At 43.7% G+C, this 12077-nt stretch overlaps 1 protein-coding gene across 1 annotated transcript in view; it reads right to left on the bottom strand.

Annotated features, from left to right (window-relative positions):
• The window catches only part of MMP19 (matrix metallopeptidase 19), a 42887-nt gene that overhangs the window by 14582 nt on the left and 16228 nt on the right, over positions 1 to 12077 (bottom strand). Inside the window, exons 6-8 of the mRNA XM_040341057.1 lie at positions 10217 to 10336; positions 6800 to 6964; positions 285 to 412 (exon numbers count right to left, since the gene is read on the bottom strand). Of these exons, the coding sequence (XP_040196991.1) occupies positions 285 to 412; positions 6800 to 6964; positions 10217 to 10336 (413 nt within the window). The remainder of the gene's footprint in view (positions 1 to 284; positions 413 to 6799; positions 6965 to 10216; positions 10337 to 12077) is intronic.

Below are 12077 nucleotides of genomic sequence, written 5' to 3'. Positions count from 1 at the left end.
CTACAGGGAGGGGCTGCAATAAGGCGATTAAGCTAATCGCCTTACCAGCCCCTCTGCGGAAGGAGGAAGTGGGACAGGAAGTCCCACTCCTCCTGACCCCCCCACTACCCCCCCAAAAAAATTACATGCCAAATGTGGCATGTAAGGGGGAAAGGAGTGGATTAAGCGGAAGTTCCATTTTTAGGTGGAACTCCGCTTTAAATACCCCTCTATAATGTCAAATGCTTTTGTAGAAAAATCATTACAATCTGAGTTTCAGTGAATAGCTTGGATTAATTGTTTACCTTAAGCAGGAATATCTTCTGGTTTCCTTCCCAGAATAAGGCAGCACTAATATTCGGGGGTACCCGAGTTAACACTTTAGGGTATCCGTAGTTCAGTTTAAAATCTGTGTATCTCCAAAATTTGTCACCTGAAAAAGATCATATACAACCAAGTGTTAAGTCCTGATATGAACTAGTAATAAAGGTGAATCATTTCTAAACCATCACTAAAGAAAAGCTTATAGCATACCATTTAGATTTTTACTGCGGTAATACCACTCAGGTGGTATGGCCTGTGGATTCCTTAGGACAGCCTTTTTTAACCAGGCTGCCCAAGCACTATGGGGTGCTGCCTTGAGGTTTCTTTAGGGGTGCCTTGGCAAAATGCCTAAAAATTGCCCCAGCATTGTAAACAAGCTGGTGTGTGGATGAAACCTGCCTTTAGTTACACAAAGCCACAAGTTTTTATTGTACACCATTATAACCTTCTAGCGGCCAAACTCCTAACGATCAATGACACCATCAGTTGATAAGGAGGATGTCAGTTGCCTGTAAATCATCCTTGTTTGACCCTCCCTTGCCTCTCTCCATCATCTTTGGGGTCTCATTAGCTAAGTGATGGAGAAAAGCTGAGGGAGAAGAGAAACATGGGAATTCAGTACCAGTCTGCAAAAGTGTATTTGCTTTGGAAGAATAAATCACCTTTAACGTTGAGTGTCCTACTTGTATTGATTTTGCTGCATTATGTAAAACTATTAGAATAGTTTATACATTTTAGAATGAGGCGCCTCAAGACTGTCCATCATTTTGGAGAGTGTCTTGAGATTGTCCATCATTTTAAAGGGTACCTTGACTGGAAAAAGGTTGAAAAACAGTGCCTTAGGACACGGTAGGTTCAACACTGCGGCCTGCATTTTATATAATGATTGCCCATAAAATGCCCGTTACAAGGTGGACCAACACTGCTATATGTAGCATAGAGTAGATCGCATTATCTGTTCTCTGTTATTAAGTTTACTCTACTTACTAACCATGCTGTTTGATAAGTGACTGTATATATATTACAAACTAGAAGCTATGGCCCAGATTCACGTAGGGAGCACGTATTTGTGAGCGGGCGTAACGTATCCTATTTACGCCGTCGTATCTCCTACCTGAATCTGGGCCCATGTCTCAACAGTGCTGCAAGGGAATAAACCTTCTATCATTAAATGTATCTGTATTCATCTGAAATTAAAAATGTTCTCTAGGAACAGAGAGCAGAAGGTTAAAAAAATGTCCAGCTTGTTGGTTAGGCTTTGACTATTCTATATAGGAGGTCTCATTAGCAAACTGTACACATTAGCAAACTGACAGCAGAAAGGGAAAATATTTTTCTACACAGGGAGGTAATATAAGGTACCTTATAGTGTCTGGTTTTAAGCTCACCATAGGTTATTTTTTTCATTCAGCCAGCGGGATGAACAAAAAAATAAACAGATTCCTCCATCCGCACAACAAGGTAAATGGAGGAATCCTCCCCGCTGGGACAATGTATTTAGTGGCTGCAGCCGCTGATTGGCAAAAATTGTAGCACATTCCTGTTCAACAGAGGTCAATGTAAAAATCTATTTCTGTTAAACTGGGATGGCCATACATGGATTGAAATTTGGTTGCTCTCTGCTGAACCATCTTGATTGCAATGTACAAAAGCTAGAGTTTTGAGCTCATTTCCTGTTTTACTGCCTCCGCTGTAGTTATTACCATGAACTCCTGTTCATCAATCTCTGCTGTGTTGAATGAACTTGGGGGCGCTCAACTCTGAGCACTTACAAATTCGTAGGTCCACGGCACTAGAAGCATTGGCCAGGTGAAAGGTGGATAACACTCTCAGTCTCTAATCTGCATTGACTGAAAGAAGGCAACAAGGGTCTTTTTAGACCCCCACTCTCTCTCTCTATGAAGAGCACATTACTGCCAGTGTCATTGTCATATAGAGGCATATCAGCTCCATTATAAAGTTCACTTAATACAGGAATAAATATATCAAAATTAACAAAATAATAATACAAATATAAAACTTTTTTTTGGAAAAAAAATGAAAATTTCCTCTCAAATACTTACAGTAATTTTCCTTACCTGATAGACTCCATGGCAGCATACGTATGGGTTAACCCCACCTCCACTCCTCCCCTATAGGACCTCACTCCCATAAATCTTTGCTCTGCGCCAGAGGCGGCGTTCCGTAATTAGCCTACTCCGGACACCGGTGGGGGGGGGAGACTCCTTCTGCCATGGAGTCTATCAGGAAAGTAAAATTACGGTAAGTATGTGATGGACAGACTTCATGGCAGAATATGTATGGGAACTAACTAGTCACATACCCAATGGGTGGGCAATGCTAACCCAAAGGCTTTCATTTGCTCTGTCAAAAGACAGGACCTGCAAGCCAAAATAAAGAAAGGATAAGGGGTCACTGTTATTACCGTGCCAAGCAGACAGCGAGGCGTGGTCGTGCCTCAAGTGGCTCTGGGTGGTATTGAACCTGGGACCTCTCTGTTGCTGCTTTGGTTCTTTACCTCTGAGCCACTCCTCAGTTGGGTATTCTGCTTGCTTTCCAGCTAAGGTGGTTCTGAATGTTGTGCTGATCTCCTTGCAATCTGCACCTGTCTCTACTGGTCCAGCTGAGGCAGGTTACCCAATCAACTAGGGTATAAAACACTGCCTCACTCTGAGGGAGTTGTCAGTTCATTGTGATTGTCCTGTCATTGCCAAAGGTTCCTGTGTACCTGTATTCCTGTGCTTTGTTTCAGCTACAAGACTGACTCCGGCTTCTGACCCTGGCTATGTTTATCGTGTCTTCTGAATTCTGGAATCCCTGACAACGGCTTACCTTTGAACATCCTTTGGCAAATCCCTGTCAAGCCCCCGTGCACAGACTCACAGCCCAGGTAGCTTCTTACTTTGTTACCGTGGGCTGTGTGTATTTGTAAGGGTGAGCATACAATTCTGCAATATGGACTCCAGCCAAGGTAAGCCCTTACATAATGAACTGACCCACAACATGGAGTCCGCAGAGTTGTACAAAATGCTCACCTCCCTGGCTCTGCAAGTCTCCAGCCTGGGCCATACCATTTTGGAACTACAGCAAGAAGTTCCATTACTTAAAGGGACAGTACGCCCAGAACCAGCATATCCTGAGCCATTTGTCATGATGCCAGAGAGGTTTGACGGTAGCCGTGCATCCCTCTTGTGTTTTAAGATGGATTGTGAGCTGCTGTTTGCTCTTAAACCTAGGACCTATGCCACGGACTATGTTAAGGTTCGCGCTTCCATCAACCTGCTAACAGGGCAAATCAAATCATGGGCTCATCAGCTGTTGCAGGAAAGGAGTCCAGTCTTGGACAGCTGGGAAACCTTCATGTTTTCTCTGGACTCTCACATTCCTGTTTTCAAGGAAACCAGTGCTCCCAAATCTGCTCTTGGTTCACGTGGTCTACGGGTATCCAGGGACAGAAATATTCTGTACAGACATAACACCAAGCCAGCCCAGTATGTGCCAAGCTATGAAGCTCTGTATGTGCCCAGCCATGAAGCTCCAACACCACAAAGCCTTGACACTCCTGTGGATGCACACATGCCTACCTTGGAAGATGTGGAACCCATGCAGATCGGGGCCATTCACTCCAGGCTATCTAAGGTAGAAAGAGAGCGGAGGAGAGGCTATGGACTTTGTTTTTACTGTGGTGTAAGCGGGCACTTTATATCTCTCTGCCCAACTCGCCCGCCTCGGCGAAAGGTTCTTCAGGTGGGTACTATTGGGAGCCTTTCTGCTACCCCAGAATCTTTGCTTGCTATGCAGCTTGAAGTTCCTTTGCCCCAGTCTGACATTCCAGTGACTACTGTCCAGTCCGATGCGCCTGTTCTTCAGCTTGCTGTACCTACCTTCCAAGTGGAAGCTCCGGCTCCAGTGTCCCCAGTTCCTCCAGTTCAGTTCAGGGTTCAGTTCATTGTGATTGTCCTGTCATTGCCAAAGGTTCCTGTGTACCTGTATTCCTGTGCTTTGCTTCAGCTACAAGACTGACTCCGGCTTCTGACCCTGGCTATGTTTATCGTGTCTTCTGAATTCTGGAATCCCTGACAACGGCTTACCTTTGACCATCCTTTGGCAAATCCCTGTCAAGCCCCCGTGCACAGACTCACAGCCCAGGTAGCTTCTTACTTTGTTACCGTGGGCTGTGTGTATTTGTAAGGGTGAGCATACAATTCTGCAATATGGACTCCAGCCAAGGTAAGCCCTTACATAAGGAAGCAGACTCTACACAATAATGAGCCACAAGTGTATTGATTGAAGATCACAAGGCCGGCTTAGATTACATTGAGAACCACATGCTGCAAAGCTGCCCCAGATGTAGAGCCATCCTGGTCAAATGAGCAGTCACTACCTCCAAAGGAGCCACACCACAATCGTCCTAGACGAGGCATGTTTTCTCTGTCCTTTCTGGCCAAAAAATTAGCAGGCATTCTGAAGCCTGAAGGAAGCTGTAGCTTGTAGATATGACTTCACAATATCTGAAGGATTCCTAACACTGAAGGAAGGCCCTTCTGGGAGTCAATTCAGAATTCCCTGTTTACTAGACATGTGCTTTATCCAAACTAAGCCAGAGCGCACCCTCTCCCATGTCTAATGGATGCAAGTTAGAACTCCAAAGGTTGGCAGAACAATTTCTTGGCTCCTATGAAAGACTGATGAGTCAAACATAGGTAATAGCACCGCTCGACTAGAAGGAACGTAAGAAAAATTCTCCATGACCAGTGAATCAATCTCTGAGGCTTTTTATACCGTGATATATGTGATAGCCAGGAAAAAGGTGAATTTGACAGAGGGGCTTTTATTGGAGACAGCCCTAGAACACTCCGCTCCAATTTCCGAGAGGGAACAAGAGGGAGACTCCATTTGGAAAACCTCCACTTACTCTGAGGTCTGAGCCTAGCTGCTCCCTTGAAGAATTGTTACACAGGAAAGGATGCCTAGACTGGAATATACCTGTGAAGGCCGAAAAGCTGACACTTGAACTCCAAGGTACCTGACCGATAGAGTCAGACCTAAATCCAACTGGAGGAAGCCTAGAATATTTAGAACTTCTAGATCAGTGCATGATCTGTCTGCAGTAGATATGTATTGAACAAACTTTGACCAGATTCTCCTGTAAACTTTATTTACATTCATACTTCTAGTATTCAAGAGAATGGAAATGATTCTGGATGAGCAGCCGAGGACCTCAAATCCCATGAATCAGACCTACAGGCGCAACCGTGCTGGACATGGATGTAGAATTGCACTCAGTGACAGCTGCCCTCTGTTTTGGGACAGTAGAAGAAGGACATCTAACTATGCAGGCGCATTCTCCTTGTTTTGATAAAGACCATACCAAACAATAAGACCCTGAAAATATACAGAGTGATGTTGAAAGCCCGAATAGCTGTAGCTTGAGCTGTAGATGATCTTGTCCTACAGCGAACCGAAAGAACTTGCAGAATTATTCTCCTTTGCTGATAATTGTCTAAAGGTCTAAAATCGGCCACCGCAAGCTGTTCCTCTTTATGACCATAAAGATGGGCGAGTACCGGCCCTGAAATCTCCCGCATTCAGAGACTGTCACGGCAGCACATTGCGACACCAGTGAATTTACGTAAAGCATGAGTAATAAATCCGAGATGAGATGGATTTCTGATGGACCATTTATGTCCCGAAAGACCCTTTTGACGTCCCAATAATCTGATCCCCAAACTCAGTAGCTCCTTGGATACCCTAGTTCAAGCCTTTTAGCATACTTCCGATGGGATATCTGGTCTCCTCACCAGCTTTTCCTAAAGACCCTCGCACGCTCCGAACTTTGTTGTCTAGATGTCTTCCTGCCTATCAGGCGCCATTCCATAGGCATTAAGGTGAAAAAACATCCGACGGTACCGCCCCCCCCCCGATCCCCTGTTTTACTTACCTGACCCCTCGAAAGTCCCGCGCGCGTCCATGTGATCCTCTTCGGTTCCCAGCCTGGCCGTTGATTGGCTAGGCTGGACGGATTGATAGCAGCGCAGCCATTGGCTGACGCTGCTGTCAATTACAGGGGATGACGCGGCGCACCGGGGGGCGGGGCCTAGTGATACAGTCGGTGGCTATGCCCGCCGCTGTATCACGAAGAGCCGGGACAGCCGCCGAGGGACCCCAGAAGACAGGTTTAGGGTACACTCTGTGCAAAACGAGCTGCACAGTGGAGGTAAGTATAACATGTTTGTTATTTAAAAAAAAAAAAAGGTTTGCCTTTAGTGTTGCTTTAAGTAAAACACATTTTAAAATTGGTCCAACAGAAAATGGGTTAATGAATCGTTCTCAAGGAACATTGGGAAGAAACAGAAAATGCTTTATTTAGGAGCCACTAAGGACTAGGATGTACAGTATGTTTAAAAAGAGGGCAATCTAGAATGAAGCTATATATTTAAGATTTCAAGAGAAATACAATAACAAGAAAACTTTAGCTGAAGGCTTTACTTCTTACCTTTAAAGAAATATGTCCGTTTAGTACGTTTGGAGTGCACAGCGGCATCCAGATTTCCTGGAAGTCCTTTCCACATGGACTGAATCCTGGAAAGAGGACCAATGCCATAGTCTGTGATAGTCCACACGTAATCTCCTTTAAAAGCATACGTTTTCCCATAGGGTCCTGTAGGGATAAAAGGATCAGAGGATGGGCCTTATGGGATAAAGTTTTTGAATTGTTGAATAACCATTTTATGTTTCAAAGTGATTGATCTCCATTTAGAAGTTGTATGGTCTAGGTAGCCATTGTGTTGTGCTGGACCTGCCTGTAAGCCAGGAATCCCTTCCCTTGGTATAGAACCTTACCTCTCAACAAAAGGGTATGTGTGATGTTATTTACTTGTATTCTCTTCCAGACTAAGGCAGATAACTGTCACTCTGTCTGGGTAGCTATTAAGGGTAAACAACGTCATAGCCAGGGGCGGACTGACAACTCATGGGGCCCCCGGGCAATAGAAGATTATGGGGCCCCTCTGGCTTACAGATGGCCACCACGCCAGGAGGTAGTGCAGAGGCGGGCAGCTAAAATCTTGGGATATTCACATTAAAAGCATGTCATTTTCGGACATATCAGGGACAGATCTAAAAAAAACACAGATTTTTACATACTGTCCCTGGTTTTACTGAGCCTGGCAACCCGGATGGGGCCCCCTAGTGGCATGGGGCCCTCGGGCAGTGCCCGAGTGACTCAATGGTCAGTCCGCCCCTGGTCATAGCAAGTTATATTGAGTGACAGTTTACCAGCACTTAGTTCAGACAGGAGAAAAAATTACCTTAAAACCTGATACTCCACCTGACTGCTGACAGGTTCTCTCTAAGCAGTAGCAGGCCACTATTTCATCTATCAGAAATCTTTCAAGCAATCTTTAACACTGGTATTGGTAAACATGTTAAATGCTGAGTAACGAGAAAATAGAATCCCTCAAAGAATTCTTGCAATATAAGCTCACTCAGGCCTCCTTGGTAAGCCTGGGTGTCCCACTATGGAGATATCTAAAGTTCTATGGTTATGTTAATTTTAAGATACCCACAATTCAACCACCTCTGCATCTACAGTAGGTACAAGAAATGTGCTGGTGTATTGTGCAAGATTATTATTTTAAGATGGACAAAGTTTATGTGCAAAAAAGATATTTAGTCTAAAGAGACATAAAATGCCTGACTTCACAGATTTTCTGGTGAGGATTGCCTAACAAAAATCTTGCATATGATTATCCTACTTTTCTAGAGAAATAAAGCATTTGGGGGGCAAAAATATGAATGCAATCTACTCACTGGGGGTATCTAGGATGGAAAAGGACCTGGGGGTTCTAGTAAATGATAGGCTCAGCAATGGCATGCAATCTGCTGCTAACAAAGCAAACAGAATATTGGCATGCATTAAAAAGAGGATTAACTCCAGAGATAAAATGATAATTTTTCCCCCCTACAAGACTCTGGTCCGGTCGTACCTAGAGTATGCTGTCCAGTTCTGGGCTCCAGTCTTTAGGAAGGATATACTGGAAATGGAGCAAGTACAAAGAAGAGCAACACAGCTAATAAAGGGTCTGGAGGATATTAGTTATGAGGAAAGGTTTCGAGCACTGAACTTATTCTCTCTGGAGAAGAGACGCTTGAGAGGGAATATGATTTCAATTTACAAATACCGTACTGGTGACCACACAATAGGGATAAAACTTTTTTGCCGAAGAGAGCTCAACAAGACACATGGCCACTCATTAAAATTAGAAGAAAATAGATTTAACCTTAACCACTTGCTTACTGGGCACATAAACCCCCTTCGTTCCCAGGCGAAATCTCAGCGTCCGGCACTGCGTCGCTTTAACTGACAATTGCGCGGTCGTGCGATGTGGCTCCCAAACAAAATTGGCGTCCTTTTTTCCCCACAAATAGAGCTTTTATTTGGTGGTATTTGATCACCTCTGCGGTTTTTATTTTTTGCGCTATAAACAAAAAAAGAGCAACAATTTAAAAAAAATATATATTTTTTTTACTTGTTGCTATAATAAATATCCCAATTTTTTTTTTAAAAAACTATTTTTTTTCTCAGTTAAGGCCGATACGTATTTTTCGACGTATTTTTGTAAAAAAAAAAATCACAATAAGCGACTGGTTTGCGCAAAAGTTATAGCGCCTACAAAATGGGGAACAGAATTATGATTTTTTTTATTATTTTTTTTTTTACTAGTAATGGCGGCGATCTGCGATTTTTATTGGGACTGGGATATTGCGGCGGACGTATCGGACACTTTTGACACAAATTTGGCGCCATTCACATTTATACAGCGATCAGTGCTATAAAAATGCGCGAATTACTGTATAAATGTGACTGGCAGTGAAGGGGTTAACACTAGGGGGTGAGGAAGGGGTTAACTGTGTAGCCTGGGTGTGTTATAACTGTGAGGGAAGGGGGGTGACTGGGGGAGGGGACCGATGCTGTGTCTCTATGTACAAGAGACACAGATCGGTCTCCTCTCTCCCTGACAGGACGTGGAGCTCTGTGTTTACACACAGAGCTCCACGTCCCTGCTGTCACCTGCCGTGTCACCGACGATCGCGTATACCCGGCGGACATCGCGGCTGCCAGGTACACGCATCGGGTCTTCGGCGATGCGCCGGGACAGTTTTTACCCGCCGCGCGCCACCCAGTGGCGCGCGCGGGTAATGCACATAAGAGGCCGTGTTTAAACGGCCACTTGGCACTTGAGAGCCGCGCTGCGGACGTATTTCGTCTATAGCGCGGATCTCAAGTGGTTAAACTGCGTAGAGGATTCTTTAGTATAAGAGCGGCAAGGATGTGGAATTCCTTTCCACAGGTGGTGGTCTCAGCGGGGAGCATCGATAGTTTCGAAAAACTATTAGATAAGCACCTGAATGACCACAACATACAGGGATATACAATGTAATACTGACATATAATCACACACATAGGTTGGACTTCATGGACTTGTGTCTTTTTTCAACCTCACCTACTATGTAACTATATGTATACTGTGTGTGGTCTCATGCACAAAATTGCCATTCCCTTAAATGCAAAGAACAATTAGGCAATTGATGCTCAAGGGACTTTTGCAAAGAAACGTAACAATTACTTTTGGATAGAAGAATTTTCTCAATATTAGTCTTTGGACAAACAAGTGCACAGTGACTATCACCGAAACAGACTTCATGCCATGTGAGGTCTGGTCTAATGCACAAAATTGCCGTTTGTTAGCAAAAGTCCCTTGGGCAGCAATTGTCTGGTTGTGACTCAAAGTCTTCAGACCACTGTCTAATGTCTGTGGATATTCTTTTTAAGATCCTCTTGGAGGCACATCAACGGGAGGGTCTTATGGTTGAAAATAAAGTCTCACACTGTGTAGTGTTGGCTACTTACCTAATATTATGGCATCAAGGTTATCGTGGCATGGATCAGGCACTGGGCTTGTAGGGGTTGGAACAGCTGGTGCTAATGTTGTGACAGGCTTTTTCTCTTCTTCATATTTTTCATTTTTACCTTTAAAAAAAATAATAACCAGCTTTGAGTCTTCTATCACTGTTAGTGTAAAAGATACAATCATCGAAAATAAATACCGGTAGTTAAACTTTGTGCACCTGGGACACCAGGAGTGAAGACATCTCCTTGCCAGGATATGCTGTGAGGTATAGAGAGGAGTGTGGAAGGCTTGCTGAATCGGGTGCTACTGAGAACAACTTGATCAACTGAACAGCACAAGTCAGTTGCTACGTGGCAGAATCAGGATGACTACCACAGTACAATAATTACACTTAAAAAAAGCCATAAATAGTGAGCACTTTACTTTGCTACTTTACACACACACACACAAGACTTTATTTTGTAATGCATGGTTTGGACACAGAGGCCCTTTGACAGGAACACAATAAAAACACATTGGGGGTTATTTACGAAAGGCAAATCCACTTTGCACTACAAGTGCAAACTACAAGTGCAAAGTGCACTTTAAAAATTGCACTGAAAGTACACTTGGAAGTGCAGTCGCTGTAAATCTGAGGGGTAGATCTGAAATGAGGGGAAGCTCTGATGATTTTATTATCCAATCATGTGCAAGCTAAAATGCTGTTTTTTATTTTCCTTGCATGTCCCCCTCGGATCTACAGCGACTGCACTTCCAAGTGCACTTTTAGTGCAATTTCAAGTGCACTTTGCACTTGTAGTGAAAGTGGATTTGCCTTTTGTAAATAACCCCCATTGATTCTAACCCACCAGGCTCTATCCACATCTCCCTAAGAGGCTTAATACTAAAGGTTTTTTTTAATTACCGTATTTATCGGCGTATAACACGCACCCTAACTTTAAGAGGGAAGTTTCAGGAAAAAACTTTCCACAGCCCCTGCGTATAACACGCAGGCACAGTTTACCCTCTAATTTCAGGGTAAAAAAGTGAGTGTTATACGCCAATAAATACAGTAGTTTCGGGTTGAAACCTCATTTTCTGTACCCAGGATTTCTATACTGATATAATTTTTCACAGCAACCTTTAAGTGTTTTCTCACTTTTGCAGCCAAATTGGGATAAAACCTAAAATAAAAATGCTGGTTACCCTTTTAAGTTACCCTTTTAAGTGCTTTTTACTTGCTTAAAATCCCTGCATGCTCTCCCTGCTTTGTAATTTTTAGGGGGGCTGTGGAGTAATGTTTAACATAATTTCTTTACTGTGTTAGCAATTCTTCATTATCAGTTGTAAACTAGACTTGAACACTATCTCTCCTAAAAAAGGGTTAAAAATTTAGGCTGGGTTCACACTATTGCGAATTGGATGCCGGTTCCCCACTTCCAAATCGCAATAGCAGGAGATTTTGACCGACTCTCTATGGAGCCGGTTCACATATCTCCGCTGGGGCTCCGGTGCAAATTTGCACAGTAGCCCTGTGCGTCTTTTGGTCCATTTTTTTAGGTCAGAATTCAGCCAAAAATTCTGTCTTAAATCGGACCTGAAATGGGGAAAATGAATGAACCGTACCCCTGCTGTTAGCCGCATGCAAAGATAGTGTGAACCCAGCCTCAGAAACCACCATCCTGCATTGAATGATAATGAGGTCTGTGTGAGGAAAACGGCCCTATGAAAGTCTCCAGAAATTCTTAGAATCAGCCATGGTTCCTTCTCCTTAGGGCCCTTTCACACTGGGGCATTTTTCAAGCGCTTTAGCGTTAAAAAAAGCGCCTGTAAAACGCCTGAAAGAAGCTGCATCTGCAATCCCAATGTGAAAGCTCAAGT

The sequence above is a fragment of the Rana temporaria genome, chromosome 2 (genome assembly GCF_905171775.1).
Source record: "Rana temporaria chromosome 2, aRanTem1.1, whole genome shotgun sequence".
NCBI lineage: Eukaryota > Metazoa > Chordata > Amphibia > Anura > Ranidae > Rana > Rana temporaria.
The sequence above is the reverse complement of the archived record's forward strand: the minus strand, read 5'-3'. Positions and strand labels throughout refer to the sequence as shown.